Below are 23,795 nucleotides of genomic sequence, written 5' to 3'. Positions count from 1 at the left end.
GTTACATAGGTATTTTTTTAATAAATACGTGTCTTACTGTAATTGGCATTCGATGCTGTTACTCTTTTCCTAAAATATATTTTAGATACATAAATGTACCTAAGTAAGTACATAATATTAATCATACATAAAAATCACTTATGCTCTTTTGCTCTGCACTTTTTCATTTTCGTAAGTAATAACCACAACAACTACTCAAGATATTCCAATTAGAGATTTCCCTTGTTCTTAGATTTCACAGTTGCTCAAAACGTTATAATTAAATCTTCTCTTGTAATGTTTAACTCAAATAAATCATGGAGGGAGTGAAATATTATCATTCTGTTACTTTCATTAATTGCCTTTTAGTATTGGTTTCAATCCTTTTACGGTAGTTTATTTTTTTTTTTTTTATGTCAGAGCAAGCAAAGCAGTTAAGTGGTCACCGCCTATAAACACTTGTCACACTAGAAGTGTTACAGGTGTATTTTTCGTAGAAAACATGCTATAGGGATGATATCGAATATATGATATTTCGGCGCTACTTTAATTGATTTTTTTCATAGAACTGAAAATGTGCTATGGAATACATAATATACAATACACATCCTTTTTTTAGTTCGGAGAACCTGGAGAGATGTTATTGCTGTTTTGTTTATTTGTCTTTACTACCCTATTTCGTATTCGATTACAATTAAAATATAATGTATAATGTACTCGAATAAAATAACATCAATATTTAATCAAGTACATAGGAAAATATCACTTAAATCTCGTGATTTTAGTGATATTTTCCTATGGAGGAATACGGACACCTTTGCATAGGTGATTTTCTAATATATAACTTCCAACTCATGGTAAAATATGCCTATTTATCATTAATCTCGCGAGGCAACAGCTGCGCAGTTTCTCAATCAAACTATAAATCTACCAAACTGCCAAAAACCTACCATCCATATAAAATCCACCAGAGTTCTGGGAGCAACACTTCCAATGCCGCCACGGGGGCGCTCCCCGCACGCCGTACAACGGTCACCTCGCACGGCGCTGCTCCGGCGGCGAGCGACTCACTGCTAACAACACGGAGTTCGAACGGCAGCTGCAGTTTGTCTCTGATGCTGTTATGGCCTTCGCGTATGCTATCAGGTCAGTGGTACTTACAGCTATTTCTTAAGCAGTCAGTTAACAGCACTTGTAGCGCCGATGCTAAAAGTTAGTTCTAGCGGCGAATATCTAGCGTAATAAACTTTAATTATTCTATTTTTGGGTATTATTGAAGTGGAACTTCTTTATCGGGGACGGAAAAAAATTTAGTCTAACATTTTTCCGTTACGCGCCATCTTTTTCTTATCCCTGCCACGCGTGATTCGACGTATTTCTGTAAAGTTGCATATACTAAATTATTTTTTGAAAAATATGGCCATAAAGAAGTTTCACTTCTTACGTGTGTACACTAGTACACGCACACATTTTTTTAATTAATAGTTAAATGTACTCGAGTAGAAAGACACGTGATTAGCATTATTAGATTGATTGATTAGATTAGATTAGAATACAATGATAACTATACAATAAAATATGTATTTAACAACAATGATATAGACTTAGAGATTTATATAAAGCCTTTGAAAGGTCCTTCACTAAGTCATTTGATGGACAACTCATCGGTCACATACAATCCCACACTCAGAATAAGTCCCACTTATCCCATATTTTAGCGTCAAATATATTTTTAAAAGCACAATGAATAAATGGGGAAGCTTTATGTTATCAATATATTATTACAATGTCAAATTTTTTACACCGATTTAAGTCAATCGTCTATAAACTGTCTTACCACAAAACAAAACTTTTAGGCAGGGTTTTAACTGTGGTTTAACTTTACCGCGGGTTCTCTTTAATCTGGTTTTGTCGTATTTCACATAGACAACTATTTAAAGTGACAGATCCCTTATTTAAAGTTAGACTGTCTTTAAATTGTTTTATGGTAATACCAAAACAATCCAATATGGTCATTCGTAAGCTTATGTATGCGTAAGGACCATTATTCGAATCTCGCTCGATTTCTCGCTTTATTTCATTTCTTTTAAACGGCTTTCAAGTTTTCAAATGTACCTACTGGATAATTATTTTCCGCCAAATATGTTGGGAAATCAAACCAAAATACTATTATTTTGACCGTTCAATATCTGCTACGAGTTCACCAATATTGAACGATAAGCTCTAAAAAAGCACTAAACGCTTTCACCTGTGCAATATACGGGTATTTCTCTCATCAGCCGCGTGGTTGGATGAATTTGAAGAGATTTTTTAAAATTGAACTACCGTAATACCATTTCTCCAAGCCAGTTCCCGCTATGAAACCGCTTTTGTCATAGCTTCAATATTTCAACGAAATTTTCACTGCAAATTGGTGTTCTGTTTACTTTGTTCAAGTTGTCAACAACAATATAAATTATCGGGATCTTACAGGCCATCAAATTTATCACGAGTCTGTTGTTTAGTGTTTAAGAAATGTTGCTTATTTCCTTTGACGACGCGGTTGGCGCAGTGGTAAAGTAACTGCCTACTGAGCCGACGGTCCCGGGTTCGATCCCCGGTCAGGGCAAATATTTGTGTGATGAACTCAATTATTTGTTCTTGGGTCTGGGTGTATTATCTATATATGTATTTATTAAATATTATATTTATCGTCGCCTAGTACCCACAACACAAGCCTTAATTGAGCTTACTGTGGGACTAGGTCGATTTGTGTAATAATGTCCTATAATATTTATTTATTTATTTATTTATTTATAAAATATAAAATCGGAAATAAGAAATTGTTTCAATTTTAAGTAAATTACATCTCCATGAGGTATTATGACCTCATCTGAAAACTAGCTTTAAATAAAATGGTGTAATATTTTAAATATAACATTTTAAATAGAATATACAGTCATCTATAAATTAATAACTACCTAAGATATTACCATATTACGTAGTTAAAGTATAAAGAATGTACACTGTAGTTAAAGCTAATGAGAAATTCTTACTATCAATAGATTTTACAGCTTGTGATATCAGATTTCTCTACCATTTTACGCTTATTAACTTACTTGCACTAGCTTTAAGGTGCATTATAGGAAAAGCATTGTCTAACGTTTTATGTTACAAAGAACGTAACATTTTACATGAAAATTGAACTCAACTACGTACCTGTGAAGTCTGTTTCAATTTACAGTTAAGGTTGCTTGAAAATGAATATTCTGTCCGTCTCTTTTATATTTTTTTTCAGATTGCATATTCACTTTTTTCTGGAAATTTTATTATAAGAGTCTGTTGATTACTTTATTGATGTAGTTTTACAGTGATTCTAGTACATCTAAGAAATATTATTTTTTACCTTTAAAAACAGTTTTTTATGCATACAACATACAGCATGCCTTATTATTAACTAGCTTACCGCCTGCGGCTTCGCCCGCTTTGTCTAAAACCTAATAAATTATGTACTAAAACCTTCCTCTGGAATCGCTCTATCTATTAAAAAAACCGCATCAAAATCCGTTGCGTAGTTTTAAAGATTTAAGCATACAAAGGGACATAGGGACAGAAAAAGCGACTTTGTTTTATTCTATGTAGTGATACGAGTTCTGCCTGGTACAGACTATATGTGGGTTCACAACAGACGATTTTAACGATCGGCTTTAATCTAAGAATACTTTACATTTATTTTAATTAGTTTTTCTTTAATCTCTTTCACGATTATAAACTGTAAACCTTTACAAATTTCTAGAGCTTCGAAACTACAAAATTTCAATTAAATATCAAAATTAATCAATATTAGTCTCCAATTACAAGCATCTAGAATACAAACGAATTCTAGCTTAAAAGGTTTCTTAATTACATTTTGTTAATGAGATCAACGCTACTGGGTCACTAAATATAACAGATACTTTTGAAATTGAACGTCCCTTAGAAACGCAAGCCCCCCCGGGCGTGGAGGTAGTATTACGCAAATAGTCCCTTTGCTATTTAAGCTAATTAATTCCGAAGTATCTCATCTCGTGGGAAGCAGAATTCAAATTCGCCTTCAAAGTGGCTCGCGATAAAAATTGTCCGTCGATATTCCTATTCTACAGACATTAGATCCATTTTAATAGTGAATTTATCTTCTCCCAAAGTTAAATCACGTAGAAAAACCTTTGGGACGCGATTTAAATAACAAAACCAGCCAATTTATGACTTGATAGCCAGATTCGGTCCCAATTACTTATTGCTCTTTGAGGAAAAATGGCATTTTCGTCCACAATTTATTCATTATTGCGATTCATCTTTTTATTGGATATTGTCCTTTATTACGTTTAAGTGTATTACGATTGCGAAAGTTGTAGTTTTGTATTTGACCATTATCTGAATTTGGTGTCTCATCATATTATAGGGATTTAAAATAATATTGGATTATATTTTTCCATTATATTTTAGACAAAGTGGACGAAGCCACGTGCGAAAAGCATTGTGCATGTTTGGAAAAGCTTAGTAAGAATTGAAATCTTGAGGAGTGCAAAAAAGAGATATTATAATAGATACATCTTTTATATAGCGACAGCATACTAAAAATATAATGTTACCTATACGTGGTTACATGTCATATTCTATGAGGGTATAGTCCCTCAGTGCGAACGTGATCCAATTCGTATGGAAGCAAGAGAAACAAAAAATATTTTAAATTTAATAGGTAACATATCTTAACAACGGTTACGGAAGTACGACAGAATGTTACGTGAATCTGAGAATATAATATTATGTACTTATACTTATACCTCTGGCTACGTTTGTAACGTTACGCATACATACATATTATTATGAGAAGTAATCGTTACCGATGCTTTATTTTTCTTATTTCATAAAGGATCGTGTGTTCAATTAATAATGTAAAAATATTAATTATTAAAAATCGAAACCGATTAATCAAGAATTATCATAAATACTTAATCGTAAAAGTATTCTTCTAAGCGTCTATTTTCTATTCGAAACTATTTTTGCATCAATCTGAACCGGATTATTTTCATCCTCACTTTTATCCACACTAGACATAAAATAAATATATACCATAATATTATAAACAAAATAGGTACATATACTATAACACTGAACTTGAACAATGGTTTCAAGTGAAAAATTGCATCTTTCAGTAATGATCTTTGATACGAGATGAATTCTTGGAACATTTCTATAACACAATATACTCATTCAGCGCTTGTGACTCGCTTGTATATTTTATCACTTCGAAGAGCTGTCGATAACTTTTTATTGCTCTATCTTATAGAAATATATAAATCGTGATATATTGTTACGTGGGTTAGGTACAAATGCAAATTTTTCAAATATGCCTGCTTGCTTATAGCAGGCATATTTGAAACCAATACTAGCTAATAATTATGAGTACTGTTTGCAATGTAAAGGTTAACTTGATAAGAATTTCATCTGTTATCTTAGGTTATATTATTAACAAACAACTTTTGAGTACCACAATATAATAAGAAAAAAATTACAGACAGAAATTTTTAGAAATTTGGTACGGCAATTCAATTAACATTAGTTTTAGTTATTACCTGTTCACAACTTCGCCATTGTATTTAATAGTTATGAATATAGACCTTAAGAGATAAAACAAATTAAAATTTTTTTTAAACAAAATTTTTCTGCTAAAATTTAGTAACATTCAATTTAAGATGAAAGTTTAAAAACTTGTCTTTTTGATAGAACTCTCGGCGCACTTAGTTCTAAAAGAAAATCAATAAATGAAACGTGTTAATTTTACACAAGTGGAAATTCTGTAAATAAATATAATATGCAATTAACCATAGCACGAGATTTAAAATATAAGATATTTTTCCTATCTGTTATAACCTTACCATAAATCGATCTATCACAACAATGGTTATAGTCCCGTTTGTTTGCCAAGATCTCTGCCGAGTGCAGCCAATTTTAAAATTTATTTCTGTGGAAAAACATCCCTAACTCATACCGGTCAATTTCATAATAAATTGATCCCCATTTAAAGAACATTCTTTACTCCATACAATTAATTATATTTTCGTTGTGCAATCACATAGATTACAAATAAATGAAACACAGAGAGATAGTAACTTTACAATCTATCAAAAGAATTAAAATGTTACAAAAAATGTACCGAAATATAATAACTAAGTACGATACTTATCACTACATAGTATAAAACAAAGTCAATTTCTCTGTCCGTATGTCCCTTTGTATGCTTAAATCTTTCAAACTACGCAACGGATTTTGATGCGGTTTTTTTAATAGTGTGATTCAAGAAAAATATTTTAGTATATAATTTATTAGGTTTAAGTCAAAGCAGGCGAAGTCGCGGGCGGTAAGCTTAACATAAAAAAAATATCACGTATACGTACGACGTACGTAAAGATACAATACTAAAGAAAAACCCGACATTTAAGTAATCAGTTTATAATTTACTTAATTCGTGTTCATACACAAATATTACCACATTTTACACTATACTTCTCTCGTAGCTTCGCAAAGTTATGTTCTAACTATTCTACACATCCTTAAATTGAATCGTCACAAGAATGCAATTTCGTTCGGAACGATTGCGAGACAGTTCCGTTCAGTTTGGAATTTTATCACTAAAACAAGACAACTTAGTGATAAAATTGCGATTATTGCGGACACGGAAAAGGGACGCGTGACAGCGACGTGACACTCGACACGCTCGCTACGATAAATACAGCTTATACGTGACAGATTTAGGGACAATTTCAATGCATTTTATAAAGTGCTAAAAGGATTTGGGAATTGTAAATGATAAGTCGTAAAAACACATTACCGTAGTAGTTAGGCAGAGCATCTGCATCGTTTATTAAAAACATTCGACTTTTAAAGTGGTTGCATGATTTTTTCCTTGAATAATATAATTTTATAAAGTTCACAAAATTTATCGATAGTCTCGGAAGAATGATTATGTGAGAAGTATTTTATTTATTACGAATTTAATTTTTTTACGAAATGAGTTCAAGCTTTATTATACCTAACAGAAGTTTCTTAATGAATCATTAATTGAAAGTACGTTGCATTTCATTTTCCTAGTAAGAGTAATTAACATACACTGTTGATGTTGTAATATATTATATGAAAAATTAATTACATTTAAATAAAGCTGAAATGTCACGGCCTCTAGTCCGCAGGCCTTGTAATCCAGAAGTTAATCGCAGTCACGTTTGTCACGTTATTTTTGTCACGTATAGAATTTACATGAAACTGCATTTAAAAAAGTATCGGTTTAATATGCTAACTGAGTTTTAACTTCCACAAAGTTTAATATTTTTTTCAAGTAATTACTTAATTATTGACAACTTCAACATCTTTTTATGTAGGTGCAAGTTTCATGACAATAGAGTCTCATATAAAATCGTAAATTTTTTCCCAACATTCAGATTTTTTCCGGTTATTGCATCAAATAACGTCACGCGTGACTTTTATGGGGTCATGAAAGAGAAACCTTTCATACGTTTATTTGGCAAATTCCGCATATCTTATTAATATACGATATTTTCTTAAATATTTTATAAAAATATAAAACTCTTTACAGGTGTGAATTTATTATCCCATAAGACTACAAATCGACTTCACATGATACGTCCAATAATAGTAAAAATATGCTTTTATAGACATATCGCACGTGTAAACATGGTAAATTCATAAATACTAAAAATATGCTTTTACAGTCGTGTCGCGAATTTTATTCTACATCAATAAACACGGCAATAAAAGTGAGTGTGAGCGTGACACGTGACCTTGTCACGTATTGAATGCATCGCTGTCACGCGATCGGGTCCGCTCGACGTGACGACAGCTGCAATGTTAGGGTAGGTGCAGGGATAGTTTATGATTTTATGTCTATTTTTTGAACACATGAATTGATGAAATATAACTTTACTTACATTGATAAGTATTTCATACTATGGTGAGTATGGATTCTAGTTTATAGTTACGGAAAGTGAAGCTAAGGTATACAATTTCATTAAAAGTTAGTTATTAAAATGTGGCTTGTTTTAAGCTTAGTTCAGGTATACTTCGGACGTGTTTAATCCTTTGTCACATCAAGCTGACATTATTGGCTCATAGATTACCTACCTACTCAATAAAACATCCACCTACAAAATTTTATCCATATCCGATAAACTGCAATTTTAACATTTATAACATCTAACAGCTATCTATTGTCATCACTTAAGTATTAAATATCTTAAACGCAACGATCCTTACCTTTTTGAACAATTAGCCGTATTAGTATTCCACCATTCGTTACCCAGGCATCCGTTCTAATCTGAATTTATGTAAATGCCCCCGTAACAATTAGTCAATCTAATCACATGGCCAGCCCTAGACCGCCCTAGGCTGACCTATTATCCCAAATGTACAACGTGCGACCTTTCTCACGTCATGTTGCGTCTACTAATAGCTTTTAGCAACACTTCTGAGGGAAAGTTGCCTTTGATAAAAGCCGAAGGTACACTGTACAGTCGAACGTGACTTTTAGTTTATTAATATTGCCAAGTTTGGTGCAGTGATGCTATTTCGTTTAATATTATGACAGATATTACAATTTTATCAATATTAATATGCTTTTTTTCTAAACGATTGAATAAAGTAAATCTGGTTAATTTAATGAAATTCAATACGCTGTTGAATAAAATTAAAAATAAGAATTTTCTTTCTGCCTTGTAGTTCATAACGTAAGTAAATTAAACGCTCTGTATAATGGATGGATCTAGTTTATAGATGCGATAAACGGTCATCCACTAAGCGATATTAGAATTTATTTTCTGAAACGTCATGTTCATTTGGTAAACTAGTTCAGAGAGTTATTATAGTTTTAGAAAATAACTTTTTCATAATATTACACACGCTTCGCAAGTGCTCTCGTAGTCATTTTTAATGCTAAATATTTTAGTTAAAGTTTGTGAAGTACCAACAAGTACTATTCAAAGTCGTAATGCAGCTATTGTGGATGTAGAACTTAGAATTAACTTATTTTATACTTGAAATTTTCTAAAGAAAAATCGTATTTTCCTCGTCTATTATGAAGAGAAGGGCAGAATTAGCATTCACCATTACATTAAACTAATTCTTGACTTAATTACGGTTCAACCGTTTGATAATTCAATATTGATGATTTTTGTGAATAAATTGTTTAACAAAAACTGACAAATAAACTAATAGAGTTATGGTGTTTTGTTTAGCTATATCTAAGTATGGATGTATGGATGTTTGTTACTCTTTCACGTAAAAACTACTGAACAAATTACAATAAAATTTTGCACACATATAGAGGGTAACTTGGATTAACACATAGGATAGTTTTTATCCCGGAAATCCCACGGGAACGGGAACTATGCGGGTTTTCCTTTGCAAACGCGGGCGAAGCCGCGGGCGGAAATCTAGTGATTCCTATATGAAAGGAAACTTGTATTTCTATATCCCCTTAATTGTGTATGTATCTACAGTTAACAATTACAATCATAAATGTAATTAAATAGTTTATAATCAATTAAATGTATCAAATCCTGTAAAGAACTAAACACAAACGAAAATACAGCACTACATCTATACGGCCAAATTGTAGTATTTATTGTTTATTAAATGCGAATAATTGAACAAAAAGACCACCATAATTTAAGAGCAGAGCCTTGTATTTCATAACTGTTACTTCCAAAAGATTAAATTCCAGTCGTTTTGGAGCACCCTATATCTTAGATAAGTGCTTCTAGGCGACTCAATATAAGCCGGCTTAGCTATTTTACAATGCTCGTGTCTAACGTTGGAAATATGAAAGGTTTTTAAACTCCATTTACAGCTTTGTTTTATTTCAAAAGAACTACGTGGGAGGAACAGAACTTTGAAATAAAATGGCTCATAAAATCTCACTGAACACAATCGCTTGTTTGATTTAACCTGAATGAATAGTCGTTAATGCGTTTAAAATAAATATATGAAATAAACAAAAAAACATCAAAAAGTAGCGAAACACTGGAAGTATCGACAGTAGCGATGTCTGCCAGGCAACCCTAACAAAAAAAGTAAACAGTATAGATATAACTTACTGCGCCTCGCGGTTTCACTCGCAATGCTCCGCCCCTGACGGTCTCAGCATGATGATATATAGCCCATAGCCGTCCTGGATGAATGGGCTATATAACACTAAAATAATGTTTCAAATCGGACCAGTAGTTCCTGAGATTAGCGCGTTCAAACAAACAAACAAACTCTTCCGCTTTATCATTATTAGTATAGATTTATTTTACAAATTGTAACTGAACAATTTGTTCTTGGCTCTTCTATCTAGGAAAAACTTTCCAAACTGAAGAAAGCTAATTGCTAAGTAATATCATTGGAAAGCGCTTCTGAAGGAAGTCTAGTTGAATAAATAAATGTTTGAGTTTGAAGGACTGCCACTTGTCTACAAATAATCGAAATGAGCTTGTAATAAAAGATTTAAATGTGATAGTATTTCTATCTGCTTCCACGTCTGTAGCTTTTACGCGTATCAGTCAACGGATTAATTTACTGTTTGATTTAATATGGATACTTGGGAAATGACACAGACTTATTAGTATATGAAAAATAAATGCAAAGGAAGCCACAAAGTTTAACATATTTTTTGAATCATATTTTAAACCTTATCCAAGTATCAATCACTCAATTACGTAATTGCAGAATTGTAATTTCAAGGCTTTAGGGCCAATTTTTCAATCCTTAGTTAAAATTTATCCGTCCAATAAAGTATTACACGAATATTTTAAAATGTCACCTGTATACTGTCATATACGGACAATTAGAATACATTTTTGAAATAATAGTTTTATACGTTATTCGATGAATAAGTTTTAACCAAAGATTGAAAAATCAGCCCTTAATCGAAATGAAGCGAATAAGAGTAGATCAGATAATCCCAAACATCTTATTCCATGACATTGCAAATTATATATTCTTAAAGGCATTAAATTAACTCTAAGTCATTGTAAGTAATGCAACATGACTTATTTTAATACAAAGGATTAAGAGAATCAAAGCGCGTGGGTAGAAATAAAGGTTCTATGGCCCTTCAATATTACTTTGTAATTTTCTTTCTTAGCCATTACCATTAAATCACCTTTCTCCTTTAATAGTAGTCTTTATCATTTCACAGGCCATTGACTCCATTCTTATTAAAAAGATAGATTAGCATTTTTAGTGTAACGGTTCTAAAAATAAATTGATTGGTTTCAATAATAATGACTGGCAACTTTATTAATTAACAAAATGCACATAAGTTATTTATCATTGGTTGTCATTTTATTCGTTCTATTCAAGTTCTATTGCATCTTCTTGATATTTCAAAGTCGACTATGACATCGATTATAATAATTCCAAAATAAAACAAAAATATTTATTTCAATAAAATAAAACAACAGTTATTCTTATTACTTACATAATTATCCACTCTACAAATACCCGTAAATCAGGAAATAGCGAAACATTTCACCGAAACTCCTATCCAAACTAAAGATATCTCCCGTTGATTCCGAGACTTCTCAAAATAAGGTAGTTGTTAAAATACCTCCCGGAAAACATTTCCAAACACAAGAGGCTTAAGAGGGAACAAATGGAACGAAAGACTGAATCGGCTTACTTCAATCGTCAATGTTTTATTTTGTTTCCAACATTGATATCTTAATTGAGGGGACATTTGATCAGAGTTCCCGGGATTTGTTAAAACAAACAAATAGTTTTCATTTAAAACATTATTTTCAAGATGTTTTTATTTGCGAGTCGAAGCAGATATCTTGACTCCCGTTTGTTATTTTGTAACATAAGATGAATGGCATTAAATTATTTAATTACCTCTTGCAGGAATGATGCATATATTGAATATGTGTTGCATAACAGCAGTAATCAGTAATCACCTTAAAACTTGAAAACCTGATTCCCATTTATTTATCCCGATCATTAAACTAACATCGTTTTCAAAATTATGTGATGTATAAACTATAAACAGCGTATAAATCGATAGATGAAAAATAATTCAGCTTTGCCATTATAAGTGATAAAAATAGTATAAAGATAAGACAACTGTAAGGTACATACACTAAAATTAATGAGTCAAATGTAGTCTCCATTCATCAATTCATACTTTTAGACGAGACGAATATCAATCTAAAATGCAACCAAACAGTAGAAAACAGAATTTTAAAAACAATGTAATAAATAACAGTTTTAAAAACAATAGCGAAAACTCAGATTAACTATGATGATTTATTCTGAAAATTTCAAACAAGCGAACAGAAAAAGCAACCAGCCACTAGGTATGTCCCGAAGTTTGATAATAACGCGCGTTATAACATCGCTCGTTATGATATATTTGTATTTCATATATTTATTTAATATTATTATTTTAATTTTTTTTGTTCATTTTTACGTATTTTTATCATGTACTGTATAAAATGTGTATATATTTTATTGTATTCTTTTATTATTTCTATCCTATTCTAAAAATATGTTTTATTTTGTTTTATTTCGCTTCTTTGCCTTTCTCCCCGTGGTTGCCTGGCAGAGATCACTGCATAGTGATAAGGCCGCCCTTTGTGCTTTTTAATCTTATTTTTTGTAACCTTTATGTATATTTTGTTTCTTGCACAATAAAGTGTTAAATAAAAAAATAAATAATATAAGTATTCACGCATCGTTATGCTTTTTACCATATGCGATAGGGAAGCGATACGCGACGTTATCTTGTAAGAACGAATTAATTACTCTCTTATTTTAAAGCCCATTATACCTTTGAACTACAATTTAAGATGTTTTCAGTTATTAACACACAAAAGTAGGGACAAATTCCTGAATCTGTACTAAATTATTAATGAATAAATGTTTATGTGTATATTTTTCTATCTTTCACGAAGCAACGGAGCGATTTTATGATTTATTATGATTTTTGTGTCTGGAGATAGTTCGTAGGGCTGTACCCTATAAAAATAACCTTTATAAAAATAAAATCGCTAATCGTAAAGTCTATAGAATAATATAGGTTACTTTTTAGTCTTTACCGAATTTATTCCTTTTAAATACGTGGGTGAATCCCTAAGTTAGTTTAATCATAAATAAAATGTTAAGATACAATTCATTTATTTTATAATAGAGCGGATTGGATCATGACTATACATTTATACAATACTAATTCGGAATCCAATTATCCGCTTAATCACAGTCTAGACTGGTCGTGACTTTCAATTGTTATTTATAAACATTCTACAAACGTAAATGTTACTGTAACTATGTTAGCAAAGATTTTAAATAAATTAAGCTAAATTAATAAGATTAGAAATTTACAATCTGTGAAATTTGATGAAGTTGAAATAATCTGTATCTCTTTAATAATCTATCTATAATTTAGGGTTTTAGTAACACCGATTAAAAGTTTAATTTAAACTAACTTTAATTATTTTGTAATTGTTGGATTTTTCTTTTTGCTTTAGTATGACAACTCTACTTTTTTTAAAAACTTTCAAAACTATAATACTTTTACCCGGGTAGAGTCATAATATTATTATTATAGTGCAAGTATACGGTTTTATATGAAAAGGTGTCGTATACCGATATCGTATACCATTTCCGTCCCGTAGAGCCGTTCATAGTCACATGTACAAAAGTATTAATCTGGCGACATGCCAGGCTTTGTGGTAAATTGTATTTGGCACCAACTTCTGGACAATATGCTCATAATTACACAACTTAACACGTTCACTGCGGCACAGAAATATCTGTACTTTCCATTACTGCGTTACGGGTCGTTTTAAACCTTGTCCTATACCAGAGATTGTGGCGGCACGAGGCATATTAAACCCCACCGCCCGTAGGAGACCAAAATCGTTTTTTTGGCGCCAAATAAGACAAAGTGTGCGGCTTTTGTCGTGATTATTATTAACAATGAGTTCATTAACCTAAATCTACCGTCGCCCGTGGTTAGATTAGTTAGTTTAGATTCTAGGGGTAAAATAAAATGTGGGGTCTGATGTACCCCATACCGCACTGAACAATAGCAGTTTTTCATATAATTTAGTGATGGGAAAAGAAATATCGATTTTATTTAATTGTATTTATTTATCAAACTTACACACACACATTCACGTTTCTATTAACGATATTTATTATAACGAGTAGTTAGGATGTTTGTAAATTACCTGTATCTACATTCAAGTCATTCTTTGTAAACGCTTCAATAAGTTGTTCCACAAATAGTCTCGAATGCGTTGCACAACACTAACCGCGTGAGCTAGCTTAGGGTGCGGTACGAGGTGCGCGGTGGTACGAGGTGTTCGCAACCTCGTTCCGCACTGTGTTAGAATTTTTATTTGTTCAGTGCGGCACGAGGTCTAAGAAACCCGGTATTAAGGTCGGTATACCATTGAACTAGGAATCAATAGCACATCTCAGATATATAGATATCACTTTCCTACACTGAACCAGATGGAAGTTATGCCTCCCGCACGACAGAGAAGTTTACGTTTTTTCCTACCGCTATAACGACGAGACACGGACAGGGTGTTTCAAGCCCTGTTTCGCAGCTAACGTGTTAAGCCATATATTTAAGTTAAGAAAGATGCGAACGAATGTATTTTGCAGAATTGCTTTAATGTGTATGAAGAAAGAATAATAAATATTATAGTTGAAATTACTTTAAAATGCATATATGTAAATATAATCTTAATTTATGGGAAATGCTTATTTTAAAACAATGTCCATTATGTTATGCGGTTTCCATGTCGTGTGAAATATACTTATCAATTTTATTAACGAAGAAATAACAGCGCTCTTGTGAATTATTTCAAATAGTATAAAGAAGATACCTTCACCATACATACATATTACATGGTACACATAGATAACGAAACAAAATGGTACATTTAACGTTGAATTTAATATCAGTATAACGCTATTCAAAACCACCACAAACAATGCATTTTGAATCCTATATAATATCTAATATTGTGGAACACTACTAGTCTTGCTCGCATTCATAATCTGCATATTGTTTCGACAGGCAGACCAATAGCAAATATTACAGATAATAACATTTGAACTGAGTTGTTGTTCAATGTTCATAGTTCATAATAAATCATTTACAAGCGTCTTTTACTGTTTCATAACTGTAGGAACTATCGAGCAAATATTTCATTTGTATAGAGGTATTTTTTGTTAGCGGCTACATTGAAAATTGATGCGTAAGCTTTTAAAAAAAGGACCATTTTTAACTAAACTGAAAATCTGTATTTTTTTAATTATCAAGTAAACGTATCATTTAATAAAAATGTTAATATAAATTATAAAGCATTGCTACAACTACCGCAGCACACCAAAAAATGTCAATACCTTACATTTAGGGCCGATTTTTCCATGCTTGGATAAAACTTATTCGTCGAATAATGTATAAAACTACCATTTTAAAAACGTATTTTAATTGCCCGTACTTGACAGTTTACGTGGCATTTTAATATTCTCGTGTAATACTTTATTGGACAGATAAGTTTTATTCAAGCATTGAAAAATCGGCCCTTAGAAAAATAAAATCCAGTTGCAAATGTAAGTACTATCGAGCGGACTGATTTTTCAATCCTTGGTTAAAACTTATTCGTCGAATAACGTATTAAACTACCATTTCAAAAATGTATTCTAATTGTCCGTATTTGACTGTTTACAGGTGACATTTTAAAATATTCGTGCAATACTTTATTAGACGATGCATTTTACCCAGGGATTGAAAAATCGGCCCTAAATCTAAACACGCAAAGTAAACTTATACTAATTCAATATATTACTTACCGCTGAAAGGCTTAGAATAAAACTAAAAGAAAATCAAAGAGCTTTTCTCTCCATACATCACGTAGAAACAAAACCGACAAGCCTTTAGTATTCAATCTTAGGCACAGTGCAGTCTCTCAATGGGTTGAGCTTTGACTTACAAAGTTCAATTGAAACTGAAAGGATAGTTCAACCTCGTTGCAAAAAGTCCTCGAGGACTTTAGCCTAGTTGTGCTGAATGATAGGTTTTAAATATGTTTTATAAAAGGAGTGTGTAGCTTTTCGAGTAAATGCTTAATTCTGTTTCATTACTGGCTTATTATATTATAATTATTAGAAATCATCCATATTTCGTTGTATTTTTTATTTTCCCTCATAGGAAGATTTCTAGGAAGCTCGATCATATTTAAGAGCTTTTATTTACTTACATTATATTAATTTGATAATATTCATGTGTGATGCAGTTTATAATGTACTTCTTCACATATTTAGAACCCACATTGTTAATACATATAGATATCAAATAAATAATATACATATACGTATGAAAACACATAAAACCACTTTCCGCTCAATACAATATGGCTCCAACAGATGTTTCTTATTGTTATAAGAGCCTCTATTTCGCCATAGAATCTCGTATATTACTGTGAATATTATGTGAATATTATCTCGAAAACAAACCAACCAAAATACATACTTTCAGCTAAGCTACATTCAATATTTAATAAAACGAGTCGAGATGAATCATGAAATCCAAACATGAGCATTCCGTGAAAGCAAACCCACGTATATTTTATTACATAAATTAAATGAATATTTATTTATACTGAATAACTCTTCCTTGTTTATTTACTCGTATATGTCGAAATTCTGTAAGGTCATATTTATTTTGTTTCATATACTTATATTGCTTGAATTTCTTGATTATTTTTAAAATAATAATTATTAAAATATTAAAACGTATCTCGTAATACGCGTTTGTATATGCAATACATACCTACATAAAACGTACCTACCTACATTAAAATAGTCTCATTCATAATGTGCCAATAAATCTGCAATATGCGTAACAATATTTCAGAGAAAGCCAGGTAGCACAAGTAAGCTATACTAATAACCCATCTAATCTCCAAGGGTAGGGTTCAAAGTTAAATTAAGTATTAAAAAGCTTTTATCTACGCCGTTAATTACCACCCTAAGCTTTATAAATGAATTTATAGAACGTGCTCTGAATATTTTGTTTTATTTGTCTTTAGGTTTCTGTAGTAGTTCTATAAACATCTAAAGGTTTCCACTTCACTATTTTACTATTATAAGAATAAACAAAAATTCGTTTTTAAGGAAAATTCGTTTCTTAAATGATAGAGCTTAAAGTTTTCTTAAACACGTGCGTTTAGACGTATTGTAACACCTTCACGCTACAAAATTAACCTTATTTCAGAGTAGCATTTACACTATAAACTATAAACTAGCCATTTTCCCCGGCTTTGTCCGGCTGGACTCGAGATAATAACAGTTTTTTTCACTCGATAAGCAAAAGCTTTAGCTGTAGCTGTAGAATTTTGTAAATAGGTCAGATTTTAGTTAAATCGTACAACGAAACAATCGTACAAGTTAATCGTAAAATTAAAAAAAAACTATTTATGGTATTAGTATAGAATACATGATTAACTAACTACAGATATCTAATACATAGGTATTAATGACAAAGGACCTGTCTGGACCATAGACCGTTCGACCTTAAAATGACTAATGTTATTAGGACTCTTTTTACAAATAACAGCGTTAGGGTGTGTTTTCAAGTTGATTTTACCTATTGTTCTGTACTTATAATATAAAAAGGTAAAGTTTGTGAGTTTGTGGATTTATTGAAATGGTTTAAGAATATATTTTATCGATAGCCACGTTATAAGCTGTAATTTGTTTTACTTTTATCCCAGGTCAACCCGAGCGCAACCGGGATAAGTGGTTAGCTAGTATATCTGTAAAGTCAATTCACGTATAATAAAAGTAACATGGATAAAAATCGAATTTACGTTCTGGATATAAATAAGTTTATTCGGTAAACGAACCGCACCTAAATTGAAACATAATACCAATTAGGTTTCTATTTCAACAATATAAACCTAATTGATATTAGGCTTTGTTATTGAAAATAAACTTATTTATAAGGTTACAAAAGGGGTTATTATTATATTTTATCTTATTGTAGACTCTACGTTGTTATGTTGGGTAATTTAAAGATGGTAATACTATGACTAGGAATATTTTGAAAACCTAAATTGGTTAGATATTTTATTTCCTAGTGTACAATTTTAATTAACAAGCATCAGTTTCTACTAATGAAAAGGAATTAATTATTATTATGGCCTCTACATAATTCGACTTAACATTTATTACAAAATTTCCAATAATACTGTTACTTCAATTAAACTCTTTATTCACCTAAACTGAAATAGCCTAAGTTAGCGATAATTAATGATGATTAATTACAACCTTAACCAGCTCTGCTGAATTGTATAATTATGCCTACTGCGAAGAAATTATTACGCTACGTAAGTAACGCTTTTAAGTTACATTTTGGCCTTTTTTTAATTTAGGTCGCTTGAAAGAAAGATTTTTTGAATGGCAGATTGATATATTGTTATCTATTAAAAATCTTTGAAGACTTATTTATATATTAGAAAAATGTTCAAGTAGAACTATTATAATATTATAAGTCCGTGGTTCGAGACCAGGCGAGCGCGCAGGAAATAAATTGATTTTTCAATTTATCTGCGCATGTTGTAACATCACCACTGCTCGAACGGTGAAGGAAAACATCGTGAGGAAACCGACATGTCGAAGAATTAAAAAGTTCGACGACATGTGTCATCCGCCAACACGCACTTGGCCAGCGTGGTGGATTATGGCCTGTACCCTCATAGGAGGCCTGTGTCCCAGCAGTGGGAACATATATGGGCTGATGATGATGATGATGATGATGATGAGAACTATTATTAGGTTTGCTGTGTCCATTGCTGTTTAGAATTTATGAATCTAATCTATTCGTGAACTAACAAATTTAATAAATAAACGTAATAAACTTTAACAATAAAGTCCTTAATAATAGATAGGTAGGTAGAATACGAAGTAAAATTTTGAATATTAGACTTATAACATTGCATATTTCTTTTTTTATTGTACATTTATCTGTTTATAGATTAATATTTCTTTACAGAGATATGCATGCGACGGTGTGCGGTGGAAAGCCCGGGCTGTGCGACGCCATGCGGCCCGCCAGCGGCGCTGAGCTGCTTCGCTATTTGAGGAAGGTCAACTTCACTGGTACGTGAAGCGTAGCCTTCCTCGATAAATGGTTTATCTAACACTGAAATAAGTTTTCAAATCGGACCAGTAGTTCCCAAGATTAGCGCGTTTAAACAAACAAACAAACTCTTCAGCTTTATAATATTAGTATAGATAAATGGTAAATTTGTTGTTTTGTTAATAGCCTAGGCTATATATAAAATGGCGGCGTTTAACTTTTCTAAACCGACGAACTGCTGCTGCTGCTATATTAAAGGATATAACTGGATATTGTTCAGGAACATAGTAAATTAATGGTGATGTTTAATCAAGAGCCTAGTCTATAAATAAAACAGCTGATTTAAACTGGATAAATGGAAAAGTTGAATAAATATTATTATTTATCGATTCACTGGAAGGCGACATAAATGTGAAGATAAATACATGGATGGAAGTTTATTTCAGAAAAAGGGTTCACCCGGAAAAATGATAAAATAATATAACAGTAAAGGGAAAAGTCCTTTTAGTGTTGTTTTATACTTAATAGGATATGGAGCATTTTTATACAGCCGCTTTGGGCGAGACTGCGGGTAATAAATATTTTTATATCAAACTTATCGTAACAAGTTGAGGTCAGAATTACATACTTGTTTGCAAACCCGCATAGTGTCCGTTCCTGTGAGATTTCCGGGACAAAAAAGCCAATGTCTTATTCTGGGTCTTCAGCTACCTACATACCAAATTTCATTGTAATCGGTTCAGTAGTATTTGCGTAAAAAAACATCCATCCTCACAAACTTTCGCATCTATAATATTAGTTGGATAGTGCAAATTGAAATTCCCTTTTATAATTAACTAGGATTTCCTAAACAGGTCTGAGCGGTGATGAGTTCCATTTTGATGCAAACGGTGATGGGCCAGCTCGCTACAATATCCTGCACTTCAAACAGGTACTTTTTATTTTATTTCATTTAAAATTTAATTTATTTCGTAGATATTTACTACACGTCATGTCTGAGAGCATTAAACCATAATGTACTATATACATTATTACGATTGTTTTCTAAGGTGATGTTTTTAAATTTTGTGGCAAATAAAATTTTGAAAAGAAAGAAAATACGAACATAATATAAAATTAACTTTTATCTAAATTTCAAATATAAATAATTTTCACTCCACAACTCAAATGTTTCTCTCATTTAGGTGTCGCGAGGCGTCTACCACTGGGTGAAGGTGGGACAATATCTAGATGGGGAGCTGCAGCTTAATATTGATGGTAAGTTTTTATTATTTTCTTATGCTTATAAATGGTGGAAAATTGATGTTAGGGCGGCCGTACACGGACCGCTTCAAGCAGTTGAGACCGACCGCTTGAAGCCGCGACCGCGCGGTGAACTATAGGCATTCATTCACCGCCGTACACGTGACGGCTCGAGCCGTCGCGACCGCTTCAAGCCGTCAACTGCATGACGAAATTCCATCGTGCCGTTGACGGCTCGCGAGCGGTCGTGAGGCATACACTGACTGCTCGAGCCGTTGACTGCGCTAGAGCCGTCGACGGCTTCCTCTCCCCCTGAAAATCAATGACGCGACTAGTCAAAAAATCAACGGCTCGAGCGGTTGGTAGTGACGCGACGGCTCGAGCAGTCAAGAACCGACGGCTCGAGCCGTCAACGACCGACCGCTCGAGCCGTCCGTGTACGTCGCTTAGCCGTTAACTGCTCGAGCGGTCCGTGTACGGCCGCCCATAGGGATGGATATTTAATAAAAACTTCACTATCGATTTATTGCTTCTGCACGCAGATTTTTTTGGTTTGTAATATCACTACATAGTATAAAACAAAGTCGCTTTCTCTGTCCCTATGTCCCTTTGTATGCTTAAATCTTTAAAACTGCGCAGAGATTTTGATGCGGTTTTTTTTTAATAGATAGAGTGATTCAAGAGGAAGGTTTTGGTATATATTTTATTAGGTTTTAGACAAAGCGAGCGAAGCCGCGGGCAGTAAGCTAGTAATATTATAAATTCCATTAAATAAATTTAGAAAGTATTAATTTACCTTCGCGCTCACAGCATCAATATGGGCGGTAAATTCAGAATTATTATACAGAGTAAATTTTTGTAACAAACTCCCATAAAATACGTGACTCAAACAACTCAAAATCCTAATTCTAAAATTCGATTTCAAACTGACGAGTTTCCAAGTCACGATCCACTTTCCCCAATTCGGTTACAATCAAATCCCTAAATTGAGAATTTTTAATTATTGCTCGTTCGCTCTGCAAATTTAAGGTACTCTCAGTATTGAAAAAAACCTAATTATTGCTAAGGGACTAGTAAATTTCGAACTTTCCATCAGAGCAGTTACTCAGTCAGAGTAACACATTTACATACGAAGACAATTATTTTAAGTTGATCTGAGAAATTATACATTCTTGTCATTTTTATATGTACCTACATTCTTTCTTTTGACTAATAACTTAAACATAGCATATCCAGAAGCTTATCCAGAAGCTGTAAAAATTGGCTATTAATATTTCTTTGCTGAACCGATTTTCATGAAATTTAGCACACACATAGAAGAAAACTTGGATTAACACATAGCATATTTATCCCGAAAATTCCACGGGAACGTCTTTTCCTTTGATCACGCGGACGAAGCTGCGGGTGAACAGCTAGTAATCTTACTACAATATACATATTATTATAATTATTTAAGAAGTTCACTCCCTTCGAACGTCAATCACCTGTCTAATACCTCAATGTTTTATGTCAAATTTAGTTTGCTAAAAATATATCATGTGTGGGCTTGATGTATTATGTAATCTTCCTATTCATTTGAGGCTTCTTTTGAATAATAAAATTAATTTGACTGTGAAATGTTTCGATAATTATTCTGGAAAGTTTTGAAGTGTTTTCGTTTTCATCGTTTCATTTATATTTCTATTTTAATTAGAAATATACTTACTTAACCTAATTTTAACAATATACTTTGAAATTAAGTATAATTTACCTATACTAATAATATTATAAAGCTGGAGAGTTTGTTTGTTTGTTTGAACGCGCTAATCTCAGGATCTACTGGTCCGATTTGAAAAAATATTTCGATGTTAGATAGCCCATTCATCGAGGAAGGCTATAGGCTATATATCATCACGCTAAGACCAACAGGAGCGAAGCCTCACAGGTGAAACCGCGGAGCAAAGTAAAGACATGTCGTCGAGATTTAATGTCGACATAAATAACTTTCGTTAAAAGTTCCCAAAGCAGTTTTATTAAGCAAATAGTCAACAAGCATTAAGCAGTAAATTGCAATCTTAATCACTCGTTTGAGCGCGGGTTTATGATATCGTAACGACATTACTATAATGAAGTTTATTTGCTTTGGTCGTAAAAGGTTGTTCGTATTTGACCTATCAATTATGTTTAAGATCAAAATTAAGTTTGTTTTTCTTTTCTTATTTTAGAATTTGCTATTGCACTAAAAGGTATAAATACATACATATAAACATAATTATGTCATAGGAACAATGTGAAACAAATATATTAATACTTAGATACATATAAAATCTTTAAAAAGAATTCATTGCAAATTATACTTCACAAGTACTGATTTTAAAGTATTGTAAAACATATAAAATGGAGAATCGAATAGTATATTTTTTAAATCACGTAATGTTTTACAATTAAATCAGAAAATATCGTACGGTCGTTAAGTAAACCGACTTCCACAAAGAGTAGTCAAGTCTCGTTGAGTCGAGAGCGAAGTAATTTTACCTTACAATGTTTGGAAAATTAAATTGTCGTATCTACAATGTAGGACATTTCTCACAAATTACTATGAAATTTGTTTTTCTATATTCCATTCGAAAATGAACTCTATTGTTATATTTTTACCGTTTTTACTTGTAGAATGTTAACAAGTAATGTTTTTTACTTTTGTGTCGAATAATTAGAATTTAGTTTGTGTATAGTAAGTGATTTTGAGACCATGTAACCACTACATTTTTTTGCCTCAGGTATATACAGGTAGGCTGTTTATTCACAAAAATATTTAATTTTTAACATCATTACGTACTTTACACATGAAACATTGCAAAACAGAACAATGATCCGTGAAACAAGGCTAGTCTATAAATGGTGGCTCCACATTAGTCCGTGCGTGAATTCATGGCATTAATGTGAAGCCGCCATAAGAAATAAACTATGTAAAAATATTGTGTGAAACTGTGTCTTGGTCGAGTCATTTTTACCCAGAATCTGTTACTGCATAAGTTCGTCATACACTCTATATATTATTTAGACATTATCTACTAGAACTTAATACTATTATTCAGACATCCAGTTCAAATGGGGTGAAGCGCACCCGCCGGAGTCGGTGTGCAGCGCGGAGTGCGAGCTGGGACAGGCCAAGCAGTACGTGGAGGGCGAGAGCTGCTGCTGGCACTGCTTCAACTGCACACAATATGAGGTACGGTATATGTATATTAATTGAGTAAATAAATAAGAACTTAGAACTTAGAACTTTTCTTATTCATCACATCGATTGATATGAGGAGATAATTTTAAACTTTAACAATATTTCAGCAAAATTGTTAAAGTTTTGTAAATCATTAATTATATTTAAATGAAACGATCTATAATTTACAATTTCACAGTTCAGTAA

At 32.2% G+C, this 23,795-nt stretch overlaps 1 protein-coding gene and 1 long non-coding RNA gene across 2 annotated transcripts in view; both read left to right on the top strand.

The window, feature by feature from the left end:
* LOC123696194 (metabotropic glutamate receptor 3-like) overlaps positions 1-19,178 on the top strand; it is a 44,071-nt gene extending 24,893 nt beyond the window's left edge. Inside the window, exons 7-8 of the mRNA XM_045642254.1 lie at positions 951-1,125; positions 19,064-19,178. Of these exons, the coding sequence (XP_045498210.1) occupies positions 951-1,125; positions 19,064-19,178 (290 nt within the window). The remainder of the gene's footprint in view (positions 1-950; positions 1,126-19,063) is intronic.
* Positions 19,179-20,003: 825 nt separating this feature from the next.
* On the top strand, positions 20,004-23,598 carry LOC123696465. The gene is made up of 3 exons (XR_006752079.1): positions 20,004-20,081; positions 20,335-20,407; positions 23,467-23,598. It is a non-coding gene; the product is annotated as an uncharacterized LOC123696465 (long non-coding RNA).
* The last annotated feature ends 197 nt before the right edge of the window (positions 23,599-23,795 follow it).

This window comes from Colias croceus, chromosome 12 (assembly GCF_905220415.1).
Source record: "Colias croceus chromosome 12, ilColCroc2.1".
Taxonomy (NCBI): domain Eukaryota; kingdom Metazoa; phylum Arthropoda; class Insecta; order Lepidoptera; family Pieridae; genus Colias; species Colias croceus.
Note: the sequence above shows the minus strand (reverse complement) of the source record. Positions and strands in the feature narration are given on the sequence as shown.